The sequence below is a fragment of the Myotis yumanensis genome, unplaced genomic scaffold (genome assembly GCF_028538775.1).
Source record: "Myotis yumanensis isolate MYYU_CA2020_CCGP unplaced genomic scaffold, mMyoYum1.0.hap1 SCAF_15, whole genome shotgun sequence".
Lineage (NCBI taxonomy): Eukaryota > Metazoa > Chordata > Mammalia > Chiroptera > Vespertilionidae > Myotis > Myotis yumanensis.
In genome coordinates, this window is record NW_027223766.1 from 30,794,626 (window position 1) to 30,818,526 (window position 23,901).

Genomic DNA, 23,901 nt, shown 5'->3' on the forward strand with positions numbered 1-23,901 from the left:
GGGAGCTAGAGGGAGCAGATCAGCTGTAGATGTAAAGTTTCTTTATAAATAAATACTGGAGACAAACTAAGAACATCGTGAGGAAACTAGAATCGTGTGACTACAGAGATGAGAGGGTAGACGACTTGCTTCTTCCCTATCCTTTCTGATGAGTAAAATACAGCTCAGATGCAAATATGCATGCTACACAGGCATTGCGGAAGCCACGGGGACCTGTGGGCACTGCAACAGCAACATCCGCATCTATGTAGCTTTGATAATAAGCCCAAATCCTTTTGATTAGAAGCTGTTGTGATTCACAGCTTCTGTTTTCATTTTATTTGAAAGGGTCTGCTCCGCAGTGCTTCCTGGCTCTGTCTTTGGGAATCTGTTCCTTTGTTTTATTTTTATTATAACTGGTTCTAAAAATGTATTTATTCCCCTCATTCTGATACAGTTTACCACAATAACTTGCGATTGCATAGTGTATTACAGTATGTGCTGCATGGACTTGATCTTATTTGATCTTCACAATTTTCAAGCTCAGAGATGTTAGACAATTTGCACCAAAAGTGGTAGACACAAAACCCAATTCCTCACCCAGGTTTTCTAACTTCATGTTGCCTGTGTTTTCCATTATATTCTAGTGCCTCCCTTCAGCCATGATGATAATAGCTTCCATATATGGATTGCGTATAATGAGCCCAGGCTTTACTTAAAAATGTCATTTAATCCTCACAATATTAAGTATTATTCACATTTTGCCAACTGGGAAAATAAGATTTCAACAAATAACATTTCCAGGATCACTCAACTTGAAAACAGCAAAGCTGAAATTCGAACCTAGGTTTGGCTGTCTCTAAAGCTGCCGAACCACTAAGCTTTTAATTACTAAGCTCTTAACTATCATGGCCGTGGTTCTCAGAATTTAGGGCGCATCATAATTACCTGGAGGGCTTGTTAATACACAGAATTCTGGGCCCTGCCCCCAGACTCTCTGATTCAGCAGGTCTGGGTGAGGCTGAGAATTTACATTTGTAGCAAGTTCCCGGATGATGCTACTGGTTGGGAGATCCCACTTTGAGAACCCCTGCGCTATGCACACTGCCCACCCCCCTTCCCAATTGTACTGAATTACTACCAGCAAAAATGTGTTTCATATGGAGGGGGAAGGTCTTGAATTATGTTTTCTTACATGGCCCATTTTAAATGAGGTGTATCCCATATATTATTCAATATAACTTTAAGGGGAAGATTATTTTGGCCATAGGGTGGTGCTGGTTTCAGGATTAAATTCGGGGTCCTGTCACTTTTATTACATTTTTCTTTGCATCATTTATGAAAACTGTTCTCTCTGTCATCACCTATACAGTGGGGAATGTAATGCCTATCTGAAAAGGGTAACAAAACCATTTATTAATTAAAGCGGAAAGTTCTCTGAGATTAATTGCCTCCTTCATCTACTTATTTTCTTGCTTAGGATATCTCTTGCTTTTAAGAAGTTGATGATTTCTGTATGATTCACATTTATAAACTTAAGTATTATTGGGGAGAATTAGTCCTTTCAAAAGGATTGCCCCCTCACTTGACCAGTCATCTCCTCATCTTTTTCCCCAACCCCCATTTACTGGTAGCAGGTAGCCACTAATCTCTTTCTTGGCCCCCTAATTACTTTATTTCACAAATGTTATATAAATGGAATAATGCAGTACATATCCTTTTGAGGTTGGCTTTTAAACTGAGCATAATTTCCTTGAGCTGGTTGTGTATGTCAATGATTCATTTTGTTTTATTGCTGAGAAGTATTCTAGGCTATAGATGTACCACAGTTTGTTGAATCATTTACCCATCGAAGGACATTTGGATGATTTCCAGGTGGGGCTATTAAGGATAAAACTGCTGTGAACATTCATGGGCAAGTTTCTGCATGAAGATAAGTTTTCATTTCTCTAGGATAAATGCTCAACTGTGCAATTGCTGGGTCATGTGCTAAGCCCATTTTTAGTCTCATAAGAAACTGCCAAACTAGTTTCCAAAGTGGCTGCACCATTTTCCTTCCCACCAGCAATGTCTCAGGGCTCCACTTGCTCTGCATCCCCATCGGCACCTGTTCTCATCTGTTCTTTTGATTAGAGCCATCCTGGTGGGTGTGAAGTGATATCTCGTTGTAGTTTTGATTTCCATTTCCCTAATGACTAATGATGTTGAGTATCTTTTTCATGTGCTTATTGGCGCTTTGTATCTTTTCTTTGGAACAATATCTATTCAAATCCTTTGTTTTAAAATCGGATTGTCTTTTTTATTGCTGAATTGGGAGAGTTCTTCACATATTCTTGATAAATGCTTTTTCTCAAATTTATGACGTGCAAATATTTTCTCTTTTCTATGGGTTGTCTTTTCACTATCCTGATGGGTATTGGGAGAGAGAGGAGCCCAGTCTTCTGGACTCTACTCCCCTGAGCTTCTATAAGGCAGAACTGGTAGGGGTTGGTCAGGTCTGGCTCAAATACTCCAGACACTCAACTGAGATTTGGTAGATTCTCTTGAATGAATGTTTTTCTATTTGTCATTATGTCCTTAGAACAATTTCCAGAAACTTCAAATGAATTTTTAAAAAACAATTTTTACCAGTTAAATTGTTTTGCTGGGGAGAGTGGCCAGAGTTCCTTACCGTGTCAGTCTGGAGGACCTGCCTTCATAGTCTACTTTGTAATGAAAACATCCCGAGAAGATCTTACACCTTAAGTTCTCATCAGTATTTTCTAGTTGTTGGGTGATTCTTTGATGAGTTTAGCAACTAGAGAAAGATCTTCTCTGCACAACATTTGCAGCACTGGAACAGTGCCTGGAACATAGTACTTCTTGAAAGAATGACTGATAAAGCAAGTGAATTGAAGAGTCTGGCAGGAGGGTGGTGTGGGGCAGGTGAGAACATCAATATGGAGAGGGGCCTGGTCCACAGAAAGTCTGAGTAGGAAGGCACCAAACTCATATGTGGCCCAACTTGATCCATCATCTGCCTCCCTTTTGGAGCTTCATTACCCCTTCATTTATAACATAGTCATAATTTACTGACTCATCGTTCCTGGAGCCCCAAAAAGTTTGAGCATGATTAGAAATCTGAAAATCATTGTTTAAGTTATGCATGTATACTGTTTGTGTCTGTGTGTCATCATGAATACACTTGTTCAACGTCTATTGTGTATGCATGAGCAGGCATCTACATATATATAGGCACACACGTGCATACAATAGTTATGGAAAACTCTGGAGCAGTGGGATGTTCCCAAAGGACATTCTTCTTTCTTCCTTAACAATCATAACAAAGGAAAATGGAGTGTCAATCTTTAGTCATCTAGCCCAGCTGGCTCACTTGGCAGATGAGAAAACTGAGGCCCAGAAAGCTCCCGTGTTGTGTTCATAATCTTACATGTGCCTAGTGGGTTCCCGATTTCTCACCCCACATCTTCTGTTACCCTCTTATGTGAAGGAACACGAGCTTCAATCACGTAAGCTTTATTTGCTATGTCAGCAAATACTCTATACTACCACTTAAAAATCAACACCCAGGTGAACTTTTCCTCTAACTTTTCCGCCTTTTCTCTCCCTCCATTCCTTCCCTAAAGTAAATTCTGCACCTGGCAACTTTGAAACTTGTTACAATCCAGAACTTTAATAGGGTCTTACATTTTTAGCAGCCTAATGACAAGGATGTAGGACCTTTAGTGCTAGCCCCTCAGGGGTTTTCTATTCTTGGCATTTATTAAACTTTGCTGTAACCTGAAGTATATTTGACCCTTTTTATACTAAAAAATTGCAGCTTAAACTTTATGCATATATTTGTGTTATGTGTGTACATATTTCCCTCTTCTCCATCGATTAGGTAGAGATTCAGACCTTATATTAGTTGAACTTGAACATACTTGTCAATTTTCCCTCTATATTTGGTGAGCAAAAGAAAAAAGAAGCCATAAGCATCAGAATTTAATATTTTTCTTATTTAGCTAAATTTGAGCCCTCTTGAAACTCTTTTCTACTTTGAAGTCTATTTTGCAGTTTAATTAATGCAGCAAGGGTTTTTATTTTACTCTCAGTGGAGATAATCTTAATCCATTCACGGTGACCTTTTCTTGTGCAAATTAGTTCTACACGCTTGTTTAAGCAAATGGCCCTTTGCATGATGTCTCTTCTTAATGACGGGTTTATAATTGAAAATTGGCTTACTCCCATACGCCTAGTTTGTATGAGAATATAAAAATAGATGTGGACTTTAAAAATATAAATTTATATATCAGGATCCCAAAAAGAGGAGGGAAGAATCCAGTGCCTTCAGGCTATGATTAAATTAGACTATTAGAGTCAGAGAATGCTGGTGACATATGCTGCTGTCAAAGTCACACCTGTCTGCGAAGCATTGGAAGCTCTTGAAAAATGAGTGATTTCATCTTAGCTCTGAGACTCTGGGCCCTACGGGACAGGAGCCATCTCTAGTTTCCCAAGTTTTCTTAAATTCATAATGAGCCTGGAACTGTGTGGTTAGGAATGTGTTTGTGGAAATCACTTTCAAATGGATGACCCTAAACAAAATGAAATGCTCCTCTTCTTTCCTGCACTTCACCAGCAGAAAGACAGGTGACACTCATGCTATATTTTGCTTTTTTTTTTTTCAAGTGCAAAACCAGTGTTTTGCCATTAGATGGTATTTGTATGGAAGAAACAATCATATCTTGGTATTCCTCTTGCCCCATTTCTTAAGCGAGCTCCTTCCCCTGTAAGGCACATTAGCCACTCTTATACAGGAATATTTGTCTAGGGAACTGATTTTCAACTGGTGTGCTGCCACATACCAGTGTGCCGCAAGAATACTTAAAACATGTTATACCTGATGATTTAGTCAGGGGTGATGACCTCTTTTCCCTTAGCTTGTAAATAAAAAATGGCAGTAGCCAATATAACAATTAGCTGTTCAGTGTAAATGAATCGAAATTATACCTTTTTTTTTTCAAATCAGCAAAAAAATATAATACTTTTTTGGTGTGCCACAGGATTTTAGTAATTAGCTAATGTGTGCCGGGAGATGACAAAGGTTGAAAATCGCTGGCCTAGGGTAACTGAATGTTCTTGGTTAAATGTAGAAACTCCAGCTTGAAGGAGAAAATAAATGTTGTTTTGTGCTTGTAATGGTGGTTTCCTGAGTAGGTTTTAATAGCATGGTTTTGTGGGGTGAGGAACAAGAACAGTCTTAGTTTGGTGAATGACATGGCATTAAGGAAAAAAAAAACTAGCAGTGGTTGTTTTTTTTTTTTAAGCTTATGGAACAGCACATTTCATCAGGATACAGAAATCTGATTTTGTAAGCAAAGGCTGAGCAAGCCAAATTGTTACTGGGACCATCAGACTTGCCTTAATGGGCTATTTGCAAGAGACCCTAATAGCTTTGTCCAACATGAAGGTTCAAGCTTGTTGTCCATGCAACAGTCCCTGTGCCCCCATGGAAAAGGGAGAACTGCCCACCTGGGGTAGTTCCAAGTTGCTCTGGGAGTTTCGTGCAGGTGTGCATCCACAGATGCTCATTCATCCCTACGGGTCTTCGTTGGCTGACTGCTCCTCTTCTCCTTCTAGGTATGATTATCGGGAAATGCTGCACAATGCCACTTTCTGTCTGGTTCCTCGTGGTCGCAGGCTCGGGTCCTTCAGGTTCCTGGAGGCTCTGCAGGTAAGAGACCCCAACACTTCCCCAGAATAGGGCTGAGGAACGGAGGCCGCTGCATGGGTTGAACCTTAGCACTTCTCCTGGGATCTAAACAGAGTGCGTGATTTGCCTTGAACACCTGAGATCTGTTTTCCCCAAAAAACATGCAAGATTTTCCTTCTGTGGGGGCAGGAGGCAGATTTCTCCCTGCCTTTGGACAGGAGAAGACGAAATGGTTTCACCACCGGGGAGGGTGGGTTCTTCAGGGACCTGCTTTCAAACAGAGGCCAGATTTGATTGCAGCCGGGCAGCCTGGTTGGGCTCCTCCCAGAGACTCGGCTCCTTTCCTAGAAGCCAGTAGTCTCAAGAGCAGTGGAAATGGCTTATGGGTCATAGTCACCAAAATCAAATTGCCTGTTCGGTCCCCGCTCTCAGTCGTCGCTCCGGCCCTCTAAAATGTGAGAGCAATGCCAGCAGGGTGGTGCATGGTGGTGCTCAGTGGGCCCCGCACTTCCCAGCTCTGCCGTCCAGAGGTCCCGGCTGCAGCTCCAGACCTGCGTGGTGTCTCTGCTCATTAACCGCACTCTGCAGAAACCTGACTCTTGTTGAGACTCTTATGCATGTTTCTACCTGGAAGTTGCAGCCTTCAGATAGCATACCCTCAGCCTCCTCCTCCACTCCTCGCCCCCTTGCTGCCATGTTTTCTCCTCGGTGCTCTGCAGTTTGCCTGAATCTGTGCTTTGTCACTGGCTGCCTGACTTCCGTCACTCTGCCCTGTCCTCCGACAGCAGAGCTTCCTTCTCTGAGCGTCTCATCCAATGCACAGTGTGTTCTGAGAAGCTCAGGGTCACAATGGGCTTGTAGCCTCTCAAGGTGTTGATGGAGCACAATGAGCCCTGGTTGGGATTATGTGTATCTGGACCCAGGATTTTGTCATTAGTCCGGTGTTTTGGGGCTGTTGGGTCGCTGTGCAGGTAGTCAGTTGGTAAGCAGTGGTTTGGGTCCCTCCACACTGAAGGGAATAAAGTTCTGGTTCAGACGTTTGCAGAACAAGGGAAAGGTGGACACCCTGTAGCAGTTATGTCCACAAAATGCTTTGTCTGGAAGCCGAGCCCCATCCTACTCTGTTGCTCATGACATTTGGGGTAAGCCACTGGCAGCTGACTGTGGCCGTTACCCTGACAAAACCGTTTCTATCCAGGGTTGATTTTATGCTGCGATGTTGTTGGTGAAAGATTTTGTTACATCAGTAAAACTTCTCCAGTGAGACCAGTCGTCTCCAAGGAAGTGAGGTCAGCCAAACCAAGTATACTAGAATAGAAATGGGGTTTTAGCATTCTAGGGCAAGACTTGCAGATATTAAAATCTTGGCTGGATACATATGACCTTCATGTGACTTGACAACTCATGAAAGCTTACTGTCCTCTGGCCTCAGCAGTCCAGGATTCATGCGATGTAAGAAATGCCAGTGATTGGATTTGTACTGATTTCGCCTCTGATTGGAACGGTTCCCACTGTCACTCTCCTCACACTCATGAAGTCCCCTTCTTTGCACAGGCTGCCTGTGTCCCTGTGATGCTCAGCAACGGATGGGAGTTGCCGTTCTCTGAAGTGATTAATTGGAACCAAGCTGCCGTCATAGGCGATGAAAGATTGTTATTACAGGTAAGGAAGGGGCTTGGCCTTCAACAGATCAGTGGATTATTGCTGCCCCCATCCAGACTTCCAAAGAAGATGAATCCAAAAGGTCAGCTCCATAAAAGAAATTTTTATCAGGAGAAAATGGCCTGTGTCATGGCGAATATGAAGTCATTTAATATGGCACTGTGCACTTTGCAACACAGAATCTGCCCAGGTCCGGGGAATATATTAGAAAAAGGAGAAGTTACAGATAACAGATATGAGCTCTGATGGTGAGGATGGCTGTATATCCAGCCCCTTCAATATCCAGAGTTTCTAGAAATGATATGAGAGGTCTTGTTCCATAGTCCTGCTTCATATTCCTTTCCCCTGTTTCTGTATTTGCCTTCAGATTAATTTTCAGGAAGAGAGAGTTCTCTAGGGTTGATTCACATAATTAGTGTTATTATTGCTCAAATGATCCACTCTGGGTACCTGAGTGAGTCTTATCTTTAAGATACCTAGCTGAAAGAGCAGCCTCTAATAAAAATGCTTTTTAATATGTATCTTTGGCTATCTAGATTTTTAAATTTAATTTCATTGTGGTATGAACATATAATATGAAACCTGTCTTAAATATCGAAGTACATAATGCATTGCTGTTGTACAGCAGGTCCCCAGAGCTTCTTCATCCTGCTTAACTGAAACTTTACACCACGAATTAGTAACACCCCATTCCCCCACCCCCAGCCCCTGGCAACCATCAATCTACTCTTTAATTCTATGAATTTGACTCTTTTTGATACCTCATAGAAGTGGAATCATGCAGTATTTGTCTTCCTGTGACTGGTTTATTTTACTTGGCATAATGTCCTCAAGGTTCATCTATGTTGTCCTAGATTGCAGAATTAAGACAATATTGTTAAAACATCCATATTACCCAAAGCAATGTACAGATTAAATGCAGCCCCTATCAAAATCTCAGTGGCATCTTTTATATAAATAGGAAAACAATCCCAAAGTTCATATGGAACCACAAAAGACCCCAGATAGCCTAATCATACTTCCTGATTTCAAAATATATTACAAAGCTACAGACATCAAAACAGATGGCTCTGGCATAAAGACAGACATACACACCAGTGGAACAGAATACAGAGCCCAGAAATGAACCCACATAAATATGGTGAACTAATCTTTGAAAAGGGATCTAATAAAAGTTTGAACTTCTTAAGAGCTACCTGGGAGGGAGGTACAATACTCACAGAGAAATCCGAGGGCAGCAATTGTTGGTCACTAAGGATTTATCTATAGCCCCTTTGGGCAATAATATTTACATTCTACATAAATTGCCATGCTCCTTTCTTGAAAATTATAGAATATTTTAATGCTTTCCTTTTGTGGCATTCTGTACTTTATCTTGAATTACCACAGATATATGTAGAATGATTTTTAAAAATATCCTCGCATTTTTTGATATCCACAGTGTCTAACTCTGTCATTGATCCTACTTCAATGCTGCTAGCCAGTCTGCTGGCTCCTGGTGAAGTGAGGCAGTACTCTCCTGAAAGTAGCAGGTGAAACATTTATAAGTGAGAGGGCTATGGATTAGGCAAGCTAAACCCTGCTTCCAAAGCATTCCTTCTGTTTGATTCTATGTGACCTGAGTGGCTTCTGGGATCTACAAAACGAAAGAGGTATTCATGGTCTAGCAGCAAGTGTCCTTCCCACCCAGAGATGGTGTGTGTCTAAAATATTTACTCAGGATGCCTAGCCAGCATGGCTCAGTGGTTGAGCGTCAACCTATGAATCAGGAGTCACGGTTCGAATCCCAGTCATGGTACATGCCCAGGTTTCAGGCTTGATCCCCAGTGTGGGGTATTCAGGAGGCAGCCGATCAATAATACTTTGTCATCATTGATATTTCTATCTCTTCCTCTCCCTTTCCTCTCTAAAAATCAATAAAAAGATATATTATAAACAATTAAGATAATTTAAAAAATTTACTCATGAAAAACTAACCCAAAGTGATAAATATGGCTGCTTTTCATGGTACCCTTTTCCTTTTATGATTTTGAAAAATAATGCATGTTTATTAAAGGGAATTTTGGAAACAAAGAGAGCAAAAAACATGAGCCATAATTTCTCCATTTATGTGTCAATATTCCCATGATTTAGATGTGAGTAAATTGTAGTTTGTCTTTGACATGGAGAGCAGTGCAGGATACTCAATTGTGGTTGTCCATTTCCTACCATTTCACCAACGTTGATGCATACTTCACCTTCTGAGGCAAATTTTGGCTTGATCTGAGGATTGTGTTTTCTGTTCCACACCCACCCGAACATGCTGATATTCCCCCTCTCATAAGCGTTCTGTCTTCGCACAGCTGCCTCCATATTGAACAATGACTGCACTGTCGTTGCCAGTGGTTTTAAAGAGCTGGCAACAAGCCCAAGTGTCTGCTCCGGGAAATGTTTTTGTTATGTTACAATTTTTCTTTTTCTGTTTTAGAACAGCTTGGATGTTTTTATTGCATATGTTCTCATCATCCTGTCACCAAGAGAGCTCAGTGTGTCTTTTCTATATCTATTTTGGTAGATCCCATGAGCTTTGTTACCATACATGACCTTTTATTAAGACTTTGAGTTCTGCAGCTTCCAAAACCATCTGGCCAAATTGGGATTGATTTGTCACTTTTCCATACCTGCCTCTTAGGACAAGCAGATTAATAACCAATAGCCAAATGCCATTAAAACTTAGAACTTGTGTTTTTATTTGTTTTTGTTTTTTTTTTGTTTTTTTCAGTCAATTGGAATTATCTTCCGGAACATTTTGCAGGCGTAGTCAGATGCTTGTATTGTGCACAGAAATAAGTAAAATATATTGCACTTGATGTAGGAGCATCAAGATGTGGCTTATATAAGAGGGGAGTGTATTGGTAGGTTACCCCATGATATTCCCTTTCTCCTATCGTAACCACAGCCGATCCAGTCTCCTGGAGACCACATAGCAATAGCGCTCGGCATTTTTCTAATGGACTGGTTCCTCATGACCATGATGAAACAGTGAAGTCGGTCTATAAGACTCTTAAAAATACCCCTGACATTTAGAAGAGAGATTGATTATGAAAATTCAGCAGGGTAATTTTTCTCATGTCTTTCTTTGGCAATCTAGGTAATTTCTTAGTAAGTAAATAAAATAAATTTGCTTTGACTTGCCAAGGATTCATGATATGAATGGTTTTTTCTACCTTCTCCAAGGGTATGTACCTCCCATTTCACCTGGAGCGCTGGTTTCAGGCTAATACTCCTTTACCTGCTGCCTCCATGCTTCTTCAGTGTCAGGGATCCAGATACACATTTTGGGGCGCACATTTGCTATCCTCTTTTGGATGTGGCCCTGACAGCTCGTCCATCTGTTCTTATTATGAAGCAGTTTTACTGCTTCTCTTAAAAGCAATGCTACCACCTTCCCCTCCAGTGGAAACTTAGAGGTAGTCTTAGTCACAGTGCCATGGGTAACTTATTAAAGCAGCAATCAGAGCATTTCTGTGTTAGCCCAGGCCCCCATATCTGGCTTATTAGTCAAGCATTAGGGAAGCAAGCATGCAGAAAGAGGTGAGCACAAAAGGGCATTTCCTAATCACAAGGAATTGCCTCTAAGATGGGTGGAGAATGTCTGGCCTGTGGGCCTTATAAGGCCCACAAAATCATTTAGTCTGGGCCTGCTAAGGCATGAGGGGCAAGCTAATGAAATGTTGGACCCAATATAGCAGGCTAATTTTTAAGTTGGTAATTTTGTATGACCCTCGAGTGACGTTATAAGTATCCAAATGGCCCTTGGCAGAAAAAAAGGTTCCCTACCCCTGCGAAGGGTATAGACTCCATAAATGAAAGAAACCTCAAACTATATGTGCAAATAGGAAGCCAGCCCAGGAAACTCACCAGAAACTCAAAGAAGAACTCCAGACTCAAGCAAGTTCACATGTAGACACTAAGCAGTCTGTCCAGCTTTGAATATCATCACCCTTATGTCAACAGTGATCACATCAGTAGTAATTATTGCTCTATTAATTAAGCTTCCGTGTTCTGGGCCCTGTGCTAAGCACTTACATGATCTCAGTTACAACCTTATGATGTCAGTACTGTATCCCCATTTTATAAATGAGAGATCAAGTAACTTCTCCTAGGAAGCACAGCTAGTAAATGGTGGAGACAAGAATTCCACTCTAACTTATGTGTCCCTGTGCTTACCCATGATGCTTACCCATGAGCTGCACTGCTAGTAAAAATAATGATATCCCTCTCATGGCTTCAGATGGCCATGTTCAATTCAGCTCTTATTTCTTAAATAACTACTCCCTAAAAGCCACTCTCCTGCCTTAACATGTGCAGCAGTATGGACAGGACATAGATTCCTCGTTTTAAAATTGTGTGATGTGGTAGAGAGCAGTGATGACTAAACATACACGATGTTGGATAGCTTACGTTAGATTGGGTTGGGGTAAGTCCTAGAGCCAAAAAGAGGTCTGAGGAGAAGAACAGCTCTCAGGGTGAGGTCGGGGGCGTGTGCACATAGAATTGACTAATCCCAGCTTCAGATTCATTGGAGAGGCTCAGAGACATTCCCTAAAAAGCCCTTGAGTAGCCCAGGGCTCCTGGTTCAGTGGTTGAGTGTTGATCTATGAAAACCAGGAGGTCACTGCTCAATTCCTGGTCAAGGCACATGCCCCAGTTGCTTGCGGGCTTGATGGGCTCGATCCCCATTGGGTGGTGTGCAGGAAGGAAGCAGCCAATCAATGATTCTCATCATTGATGTTTCTAGCTTTCTCTCCCTCTCCTTTTCTTTCTGAAATCAATAAAAAATATATATATATTAAAAAAAAGAGAGGTCAGTGGGGAAAAAAGGGACATATGTAATACTTTCAACAATAAAGATTTAAAAAATAAAACACAAAAAAGCCCTTGAGTAGATAATTTGTTTCCCTGGAATGGCATGTCTCAAAAGGGTTTGGGGGGTGAAGCCTTTCATCCTTTCCCCAAAGCCTGTAGCTCCTTCTCTGTAAAGTTTGGTTGTCCACGTGCAAGGTCACGGATCTGTGGGACTCAGAGGAGAAAACAGTGACTGCTACTGTAAGAACATCCTACACAGCTGATAACCTGCTTCTGAGTCTTAGAGGAGAACTGTAACTTTCATTCATTCAAGGTCCTTATTAAAGCTGATGCCCAGTAAGTGCTGTTTTGTACCTGACACCTTTTCAGGGCATTGTTACCTAGAGGTTGGCAATTTTTAGCAGATCTATATGCTAGAAGCTGAATGCTATAAAGACTAAAAAGCCCAAGTGGGTTATTCGATCCAATGGCATCATCGCATTGTTTTCCACTTACAGTTATTATGTGTTCACCTTGTGTTACAGATTCCTTCTACAATCAGGTCTATTCATCAGGATAAAATCCTAGCACTTAGACAGCAGACACAATTCTTGTGGGAGGCTTATTTTTCTTCAGTTGAGAAGATTGTATTAACTACACTAGAGGTAAGTGGGACCACTTGGCTCTCTGATGAATAACGGCCCTTTATACGCTTCTCTTGGCCTTCTGTTTTGCTATTGGTGATGTGCTATTGGTCAAATGGGGCAAAACCAAATTTTCTGTGCTTGGATTATGACAGTTAACTCTTTTCTTACCTGCTCTGCCATGCCCAGGCGGATAACTCCATTTCTGACAAACCTCACTGACATGAGGAGAATTACACTCCTGACACAGAGATCGGCTCTGTCTTTCCTCATTTCAGGGATATGCGCCTAATGACTGCCTTCCTGCCATTCAGACTTACTGGCATCCTTTCAAGACATAGTTCTGTAGCCCTTTTAGAAAACACATAGTGACCAAGTTGGGGGAAATCTCCTACCATTCTAAAAATACGAATGATTTCCCGGCTGCCATAGTCCCACGGCATCGGGGCACAGCACAATTAATTCTCAAGACAGATACAACCCAACCAGCATTGATGTTGCAAAGATGTGTTGCGAAGAAACTCAGGATGACACCCGCCCGGTTCAGAAAGTGTTAAGTTATGAAATCAGAAAATCTTGCAGGCAGATGGGTGCTCATCTTCAAGTTGCTTTTTTTAAGGCAAGAGGAAGAAAGGAAAGGGAAGTGTGGGGATGATTAAAACCTTTGGAAGTAGAGCAGGTAGAGAGGCCTGAGGCTGCACCAAAGTAGCACAAAGAGCTAAGAAAAGATTTGGGAAACTGCACACTCCTGACTGCAGGCTTGTAGGCGGGGGCAGAGGTGCTGGGTGCGGCACAGCCTGGAGGTGATTCGGAGGTGTCTGTCTGCATGATGAGGTGGGGCATTTGTGGCCCCACTTTTGGAGTATTTACTTTGGAAAAGTGATTACTGCTCTAAAAGCAGCACTTTGGAGCACACACTGAGAAGCCTGAGTAATAGGAAAGCTGAAGTCACCCTGTTTTGTCCATGTTGCTATCTTCTTACCCTCCTCCGTATCAGAGCCCATGCTGGGTCTGCCCCAGGCACAGCAGGGCATTTACTTACCTACCCCAAGCCTAGCCTGGGCCCCTGCTCTCACCTGGGCTCAGTGTCCTCTCATGAATGAGGTCATCCTGAAACTAGGTGGAAAAAGCTGTTTAGGACCCAGGCTCACCCATGAAGGGGTTAGGGTCAGAATGGCTTGAGAAGGCTTCCTTGCCCAGCTGATGTGGCTCAGTAGTTGAGTGCTGACCAAGAGGTCATGGTTTGATTTCTAGTCAGGGCACATGCCTGGGGTTGCAGGCTCGATCCCCAGTAGAGGCATGCAGGAGGCAACCAATCAATGATTCTTTCTCATCGTTTATGTTTCTATCTCTCTCTCCCTCTCTGAAATTAATAAAATATATTTTAAAAAATATTTTTGAAAGGCTTCCTTATTGCAAGCAAACTTCTCTTATGCCTCCAAAGCACTCCCTTCAATTAAAATGGACTGCCTTTTTTCTGCTCATAGTAGCAGATTTGAATATGTAATATTCTTTTCTTTGATCCTGTCCTCCACACAAGACCCTTCCTAGGAAAAGGAAAGTTGAATATCATTTTTTTTACTCTTTCCTTTTGGAATAAGATGCTTTTTTATCTATGTAAATTTATAAATATGTTGTCATTTTTTATTTAAAAAGGAGTCTTTCTGTACTTTATAATATTTTTTTCAGCTTAATATATTGTTACTGTTTTCTGTTATTAGATTATTCTGTAATTATTTTAGTAACTATGTAATATTCCATGATATCACTCAGTTTCTTTAATGAATCCCCAATCTGAAGATATTACCATTGTTTTTGGCTTTTTATTATTATATTCATCATTAAAGCAAATAGCCTTAGCACAGACTTGCTGGACAGGGTGAAGATAAATTTTCCTTAGGATAAATTCCCTGAATTCAAAGACCTGGTTCAAAGAATATGCCAAATGTTAAGCTTCCTAATGTGAATTCTCAGTTTTTCTGTCATAGAATTGCACTAATTTATAATCCCTCCAGCTTATATGAGAGGATTTGTTTTGACCTTTAATTTTTATCACTTTCACTAATATTGGGCATTATATCTTTAAAAATGATCAGTTATTATTTTCTTAATGTATATTTCTTAGGATGAATATTTTCTTGCTCAGGAAACTCACAAAGAAAGAAATAGAAATAGCCACAATGTTGTCCCACTTTTTCTCATTAATTTTTAAGGCCTTATTATATTAAAAAATATTAACCCTTTGACTGTTTTATTGCAAATGTCTTCCCCCAATTTCTGGTATGCCTTTCTATTTTGTTTATGATTGGGCAATCTTTTCGTCTGTGACTTTTCCATTTGCTATGGTTAGAAAGAAGTTTTCGACCACAATTCTATTTATATACACGTACAGATTCATTTACGTTTTTCCAGTACTTTCACGATTAAGTTTTTACACTTAGCTATTTAATACAATTTACTTTTATGTATGATCTGTGTTGAAAAATCTAACCTTTTTTTTTTTTTTTGACAAATTGTTGTGTAGTTGTCCCAATATATTTTGTTGGTATTCTCACATGCTACTTTTAGGCATCTTGGGTCTGTCTCTAGCTTTTTAATTTTCCCCTATTAGTTGTTCCCTCTAATACACCTAGACCACATGTTCTCTCTCTTTTTTTTTTTCACTCTGTATGTCAACTTTGGTGTGAGCCTGTATTTATTTACCCAATCTGCTATTGTTGACTATTAATGCTATTTCTAATTATTTTTTTATAGATAGGGATATATTCAAGCAATGACTTTCTACATATATCATAACTACATCTCTATTTCTTTAGTATGGAGTTCTTGAAGTGGAATTACTCAACCAAAGGGTTTAGGCATTTCTAAGGCCATGATCTGTGTTGCCAAATTACTCTTCAATCTAGACCAGGGGTGGGGAACCTTTTTTCTACCAAGGGCCATTTGGATATTTATAATATCATTCCCAGGCCATAAAAAATTATTGACTTAAAAATTAGCCTGTTATATTTGGTTAAACATTTGTTAACTCACTCCTAAATCCTTGGCAGGGCCAAACCAAATGATTTTGGGCTGGAGGTTCCCTACCCCTGATCTAGACTCACAAGCTGTCTGGGGAAGACCCTGGCTTACTGCATGCTTGTCAGCCCTAAGGAGCATAATTAAAACACAAACACACAACTTTGCTAATTTGCCAGGTGAAAGATGGTATCTCATTAATTATATTTCTTTTGAGTATGGTTGCATAGATCTGGTCTCTTGCCTATTTATTAAGTTAGCAGGGCTCAATTATCCCCTAATAACAGTTGAATGTGTGATATTCATCAGAATAGGAACTTATGTCAAGCTGTGTTCATCTCTGTGCCTGGAAAATGCCTTCTTCCCCTTGTTTGTAAGCCATGTAGTTCTTTAGCGACACAGTTGTTTTGAAAACACTGCAAACCATATACTTCATTTTAATTTATAGCAGCTGTCACATCTCTATATATAGTCTTGAGATTAGATCGTAACAACTTGACCCTTTAACCGAATTGCATGAGCGATACCATCCAGTTTCCCTTTTTAATTCAAAACTCAGATAACCCAGAACCCAATGTAAACAGAAAAGCAGAGAAACTGGCAGAAAATGCCTTTCACATACAAAAATAAACAAAGTCAATATGTTTGTAAGAATGACTTAAGTAATGCATATCAAAAATGCCCACTTAGCTTAGAATGTAGATAATATGTCATTTTATATTATCTGGTCCCTGATGGAGCTCCTAAGGCTTGAGGGTAATTCAGAGTTACCCGAAGACAACGGACATTTAAGGATCCCTGGCTTCAGTTTGTTCTACACTCAGACTCCTTCCTTGCCTGCTGTATTCTAGACCATGAGAATAGGGATTACTTAGGTTTGGAGGCTATGAGCCTTAGAGATATAGGTAGTGCTTAGATTAGACACAATTAAAAACAAGACACCTCAGTCTCCTCTCCAATGCCAGGGTCAAGTTGTTAGTACATTCTATTGTGCTGCACTCTGTCCTATTTGGGATTCAACTTAGTATTGTATTTCCATTGTCACTAAAGTTTCCTTATTCTGCATCTTGGAATTAAGGAGCTATTTAATAAGAGTTCAGTCTTTTTGGAGCTGAGTTTTTGTGTGGTTGCGCAGAGTGACAAGTAATGTTGGGGACAGTCATAAAATACTGTCAAGACAGTGTTCCTTCCTGGATTTCATTATATGTCAGAATACTGCACAATAGTAAGCCTGGCACGGAGGGTTGAACCATAGGAGCCCCGTCAGAACCAGGGTGAGCAAAAGAAAAGTGTATGAGATGATAATAATATGTGAACACAGCGAACAGCAGCTTGGAAAGCACATATTTCGTGGAGTTTCATGAAGTCTTCATTCTCTAATTTTCTCTTCAGTTATCTAACCATGCACATTTAAACCATCGCCTTGCTGATGCTATTGTACAATGAAATTTTAAAATCAATGAGATAATGGAAATAGGAGATTGCTTTGGCTTGGAGTGAGGTGACATATTGTGGCACTGTGGGTATTAGGTAATATTGCATGGGTCAGAAGACCAAGTCAGGACCACACGGAATGACTGTAACCTGTAATCAGTAGTCCTTTTTTTTTATGGCACAGGATAAAGGAAAAATAAGGAGCCTGTCATTCTTCCCTTTGAATTCACATTAATAGGAAATACTCTTCTTTTTGGGGTGCCATTTGGGATTGTAATTTTAAAAATATTGTACTATGTGTGTGTTTGTGTTTATGTATATCAGATCCATATTCTTTCAAACTTTTGAGAAGGCAAGTTGTTAGAAACCTTTCAGAAAGACATTTGCCAATGATATGAACTGCCTTAAAAGTATTCATACCCCTTGACAAAGTCTTAAAGAATCAATCCTAAATGTGGAAATTTTTAATTCATAAATGTGTTCATTACTTTGCATAGAAAAAAATCACACTGTTGTGGGTCATTTAGAAAAAGTAAACCATGAATACCATTAGTAATATGAGGAGACATCTATAATATATAATATCTATAGTATTATAGCTGTGTAAAAATGGAAAAATCTATGCCTAGAAAATGAACACAGGAATGAGATTTTTTTATTAATGGTAAAAAAAAAAAATCAAGTCTTAAGCATTAACACTTATGCAGCTTTTCCTAATGATTCTGAGAGGTTATTATAATTAGTATGATATTTTATTGTTTTATTACAAATGAGCAAAGTGACACATAAAGGTGGCCAATTGCTTGACCCAGGTTAAATTGAACATTTGCTATTGCTTTCATACCTTTGCTGATATCTTCCCGTCCAGAGCCATTGAAGAGAATATAATATGCTTATTGGTATTTCAGAAGTACTATGACTTATTGTATATCCTTGAATTAAAAAAGATAAAAGTGTTGTGATACTCAACCAAAAAAAAGTCCATGATGATGAGAAGCATACCACCCAGAGAGCCGAAGTGAGTGGTGATCCATTTTGTGATCTCCGAGTTCCATGTCATGTCTATATAGGTCAGATTTATGATGCTATCTATTCTCCATTTGCTCTGTGTCTTAATATCCAAACTTGTTTAAGTGACCACATGCTGGAAAGTACATAAATTTGGAAAGAAAAAAAAGGGAAAAAATGAAAAGCTTTAAAAGAAACTTAATAGCCCTAGCCGGCGTGGCTCAGTGGATAGAGTGTCAGCCTGCGGACTGAAGGGTCCCAGGTTCGATTCCGGCCAAGGGTACATGCCTGGGTTGCGGGCTCAATCTCTAGTGGGGTGCATGCAGGAGGCAGCCGATCAATGATTCTCTCTCATCATTGATGTTTCTACCTCTCCTCCCTTCCTCTCTGAAACCAATAAAGAAATATATTTTTTTTTTTTAAAAGAAACTAAATAGACAGTGTATTTGGGCAAGTAATTTAAAAAATCTGGAAAAAATGGTTTACAAATTGAGATTGCTTGTCATGTAAAAACCCTCACAACCATGATATTTTCTCATAATTAGTGCCTAGACAACAGCATTTTAGCATATCTCTGCTATACCACAAAGAGTAAATATTAATATTTTAGTTAGGTTTCTAAAATCACCACCACATTAGAAAACCTTTACCCAGCCATATAAAATTAGCAATTTTGATCTGAGGGAAAGAAAAAATGCAGGAGTCATTGAACTAAGATATTTGAGTTCTTCTAAATTTCCTCTCTGCTCCCTTTTTTCTTTCTCATTAAGAAATATAAACATGATAAGGTTTGCAAAGATAAATGTAGCTCACTTTATTACTTATCCACTCACCATGTGGGATGAAATGAGGGTGTTAATAACCTTACAAATAATAAAACTTCATTTAAAATGGTCTGTACTTAAAATCACATTGCATTAAATGGGGAGCTGGAAAATGATGATTTCGGTTTGAAATCTCTTGAGACATATGGCAGGCTTCTTTTTGTTCTTAAGTAGAAAAAATAAAACATTTCTGAAAACATGAAATTCTGTATCGAGTTAATTATTTGCCAAATCATATCTTAATGAGTGGTTGGTATAATTACAAGAGTTTGAAAGTCACAGAAAGAAATCTGTAAGGCGGATTAATCACATTCATCTGACAAATGATCCAGGATGGGAGAATGCTTGACTCTAAATGTAGAATTTAATGATCTGCAAGGTCCCGAAGTCCAGAGAAACTAATGAACTAGCTTGGCTATTATTAGTCTTCATATGCCACAGCCCTTGTCCTATTATGTAGGATGTTTTAAATAATTGTTAGCTCCCGACTTTTTGAGATGAAATATAGGAAAACTTCAGCTAACCAGTACTCCAAAAGTTCAACAATTGACTTTGAAAGGAAAACGAAATAGGACAAGCAAATAAATCTGCCTCCTGAATTAAAGCCACAGACCAAAACCTCCCCAGCTTCTAGAATGTGTCACACCTCCAATATGCTTTTAGCTATGTCTTCCATATGGTCTGTGTTGACCTCTCTGTGCACGGGAAAAAATATTCCTGGTGTGGTCGCAGGCCCACTGTTAGATGCTCCCCTGCCAAGGACACCATTCCACACACCATGTTTTGAAATGAGCATGGACTTCTTATTCTAGAAAGACTCTATAGTATTTGTGGTGAAACTGCAGTTTAGTCAGGAAATTTGATCAGCCATAATTCATCTTTCTCTCTCTTTCTCCCATTGTTCTGTCTCTCTCTATGTTTCAGAGAATTGGAGGGTAGAGTCACTACATTGAGTGTCTTCATCCCTCCGATGGCATTGAGCACGGTCCTCATCAGATACCGTCAGGGTCTCATCCTCACCAGGTGCTGTGTTTTTGTTTTCTAGATTATTCAGGACAGAATATTCAAGCACATATCACGTAACAGTTTAATATGGAACAAACATCCTGGAGGATTGTTCGTCCTACCACAGTATTCATCTTACCTGGGAGATTTTCCTTACTACTATGCTAATTTAGGTAAGTGGGTTCCTTCCAGGGAGCTACCCTGGTGTCACCCTACTCCATCTGTTGTCCAGAATTAAGGCTCCTTGATTTTTCTATTCCACAGCTGGGTCTCCCTAACAGCCCGCATTGGAGATTGCTGATCGAGCCCTGTCATAAATGGTGTATCAAGGTCAAGAACGATAAATCCTGCAGAGCATTACAAAATGAAAAAAAAAAATTAAAAAACACCTTTCTTATCTGAACAACTTTATATTTAGTAGAGTCATTTCTTTTTGAGAAATAGGTTTCCCAAATTACGCATCATTTCAAACATGACAATGGGTTAGCTATAATCTTAAGTCTCATCATATATAAAATGGAGCTAGAAGATCTCACCCCAGTATTTTTTTTTTTTACAATCCCAACTTCTCTGTCTCATACCAAAGAAAAACTGATTGAACAAAGGGAAAGGGGAAAGATTTAAGAATATCCGACAAGGGAGAAATGTTATCCCTCACTCACCATTTATTATGCTCCTCTTATGTGCTATGTTCATGCAGTGCTAGGTGATAGAAATAAAAAGTCCAATGAGATACAATCTCTGCCCTCAAGCAGCTTTTTAGTGTAACATTAATGGGGCAAAAGGAAATGGGAGGAAGGACAAACATCTACAAATTGTTACCGTTATTTCCATAGATATAGTATGTATGTGGGGCCCCAGTCGCTCTCATGTGAGTAATATCTTGGGCATTTCCCATCATTCACAGTTTCAAATTTGAGAAACCTGGTTTAGGAAAGCATCTTTTGATGTAATAGGGTAAAAAACTCCTAGTTTTACCCAATGCTGATGCTCTCTACTACCTTCCTTTTTTGAGTTGTGCATATTAGCTGATAAGAAGAAACTTATACAAATGTGTGGCCTGATGTATCGACCAGTGACAAAGAACCCTTAAGTCCAAACCAAACATGTATGGAGACCATATCAAAACCAGTGAGTGGTCCACACTGAGGAATATGTTTAGAATTTAGTGATTTTCAGATTAAGGCAGTATTGGTAAAATTCCTACATATTTCTTGTAGAGCACTAATAGCTTCATTTGGAGTTAGCACATTAGAAGTGTGTAAATGATGCTCCTTAAAGTGTTAGTGAAAAAAGTAAAAAGCGGGGACTTGTCCTCACTGTTAAAAAGCAAACCCCTCCATCCTATTTATTCTTCTTGGCAAACCTGGAATGTGTATCTTGATAGTGGGAAAGTTAGCTTCTTTCTGACATGAAATTAAAGTACTAATTGGATGATATAATTTGCTCTACAAACATTTGTATAATCCTTTAATATACAAAGTCTGATTCTTACCTTTATCCCATCAATATTAAAGCTTAACTTGAACGTCCCCGCCCTCTTTTATTGACATTTAAGCTACTATAATGCAAAATTAGTGGGTCTAAACTAGTGAAGTTTTTTGTTTTGTTTTTTTATTTTTTTAATTGTTTTATAAACTAGTGAAGTTTTAAAACACATTTTTACTGGTCTCCGATTTCTTAGTGAGTTCTTACGGAAAAACTCATTAGGGGGACCATCCCACTTCTTTCTCTTTGGTGGCAGCTTTGTATCTCTGTGATACCTTTCCACTGGAGGTCTCAGAGCACACAGCTGGCCGAGGTCTGGGCCACACACTTTTTCTCTCAGTATGCCACTGCTACACGAATGAGATTCTCGGGAGTATAGAGGCTTCCATTCCACAGTAATGATGGTGGAGGTGGTGGTGAGGACTGCAGCTACCAGAGATGGAGCACTGATTGTTCGCTAGGTCCTGTTCTAAGTGCTTTGAATGCATTAACTCATTGAACTGAATTCTCAGAACACCCCTCTATGTTTGATATTATTATCAATCCCATTTCACAGCTGTGGAAGCATAGAGGGTTCTGTAATTTTGCCAAGATCCTACCACCAGGAAGTGGCATTCAAACCTTAGCCAGGTTCTGGATGCTGTTCTTTTAACCTTTACCACTTGCTAGTTAATATTTGAAATGGTATTGATCAGGCAAAAAAACAAAAAACAAAACCCTAATTACATAATTACGGATAAGACACATGCAAATTCCCTGGGAGAGAGAGCACATTTACTTAAACCCATATTAAGATGTGACTAGAGTAGGCCCTTTCTTGAGTTGAGTGTGTGTGTGATTAGACCTGGGTGCCTACAAAGCAGAAGGAAGATCAAAGGTGCATCCCCAAGGGAGAAAAAGATGTCAAAGGAAGAGCCTGGAAATGGACAGTGAGCTGTAAATGAGCGAGGTCCCTGGACTCAGGCAGCAGGAAACCAGCAGCTTTTCACCTTGTTTTTTCTTCTGTCAGGACCTAAGAGGCAAAGGAAAAATATGCTGGAAGGGAACATTAGCTCCAGGGCGAGGCGGCAGAGCAAGGAGGAGTAATTTTCCATGTCTTGTTTTCAGCGCTTCATTAGGCGCCTCTCCCCTTTCTGTTTCAGGTTTAAAGCCCCCCTCCAAATTCACCGCAGTCATCCATGCAGTCACCCCCCTGGTCTCTCAGTCCCAGCCAGTGTTGAAACTGCTCATGGCCGCAGCCAAATCCCAGTACTGTGCCCAGGTGAGTGGGGTCAACCTTCCTGCTCCTGCCTAGTGGACTAGAGCCTCCCAGTCCTCACCTGCCCCTGGGAGTCACGTAACGTCACGTCCTGCTCCTCCCCTTTCATTCGTCCTGCCTCGTTCTGCCCTTTCCATCAACGTAGAGGTTCTTAAGAGCGAAATCGGGCACAGGTAGCGGTCGGGTTGCAAAGAGATCTTTGCACCGGGTTAAGGGATAAAAAAATATATATATACAACACATTTTTAAAAGAATATAAAGCACATTATTTTGTTGTTAAACGTCACGGTGATAAAGTAACATCAAAGGTGCCACTGGGAGAACCCAGAAAACTAAGTTTCCACAGAAGGAACAGACTTGTTGGTGCCAGGAGGCGTCAGCTTTTCTGTCACTGTAGCCATGACTAATGGTGACATTGGGAGCATAAGATTCAATCTGTAGTAACCGTATTTGGCAAATCAGCTCCTCTCCCATACGCTGTTATTAACAGTGGTTTTTCTCATTTGTAAATAGCTTATAGAAAAAGGTTTACAAGCTAGGAAAGAATTAAAATAATTTTGAAGTACCCATTTTTGAACCACACACATTTATTAGAAATAACAAAGTCCCATAAAATCAGCAGCCATTCTGGAAAATCGAAAACATGAGTTCTATCTTGAGTTCTTGTCTCTCTCCCACACTACCTGGTATAGTGCAAGTTCATAGCCGATGTCCCGTTTTCTTTTAATTTGATCAGTGTCATTACCTATCGCTCTCATCTCTCGTAAGATACCAGAATTTAGGAAATCACTTTATTAAGATCTGGCAACCCTGATATTACTTCTTTCCCCTCCAACTTTCTCCAAACTCTGGAAGTAATATTTCTAGGCTATTCTTGTCCTCTCTCTTTAGTTGATGAAGTGATGAGGCTCTGAAGGTTGTGAGGGAATGGACTCACTTTAAAAATCTGTTTTGATGTCTGTGATTCTGCCTTGCTTGGATTTCCTCTCTCTCTCTCTCTCTCTCAGAAGAAACGTTGGGTTGGAGGCCTGTATAAATCCAGCCTCACCGAGCCATCTA

The 23,901-nt window shown here is 40.0% G+C and overlaps 1 protein-coding gene across 2 annotated transcripts in view; it reads left to right on the forward strand.

Annotated features, from left to right (window-relative positions):
- EXT1 (exostosin glycosyltransferase 1) overlaps positions 1-23,901 on the forward strand; it is a 262,787-nt gene that overhangs the window by 223,417 nt on the left and 15,469 nt on the right. The window contains exons 2-6 of one of the 2 annotated variants that reach the window (XM_070392072.1): positions 5,602-5,695; positions 7,229-7,336; positions 12,709-12,828; positions 20,137-20,269; positions 22,727-22,845. In XM_070392072.1, coding sequence (XP_070248173.1) covers positions 5,602-5,695; positions 7,229-7,336; positions 12,709-12,828; positions 20,137-20,269; positions 22,727-22,845 — 574 coding nt within the window. The remainder of the gene's footprint in view (positions 1-5,601; positions 5,696-7,228; positions 7,337-12,708; positions 12,829-20,136; positions 20,270-22,726; positions 22,846-23,901) is intronic. The other variant, XM_070392073.1, reaches the window with a different exon arrangement.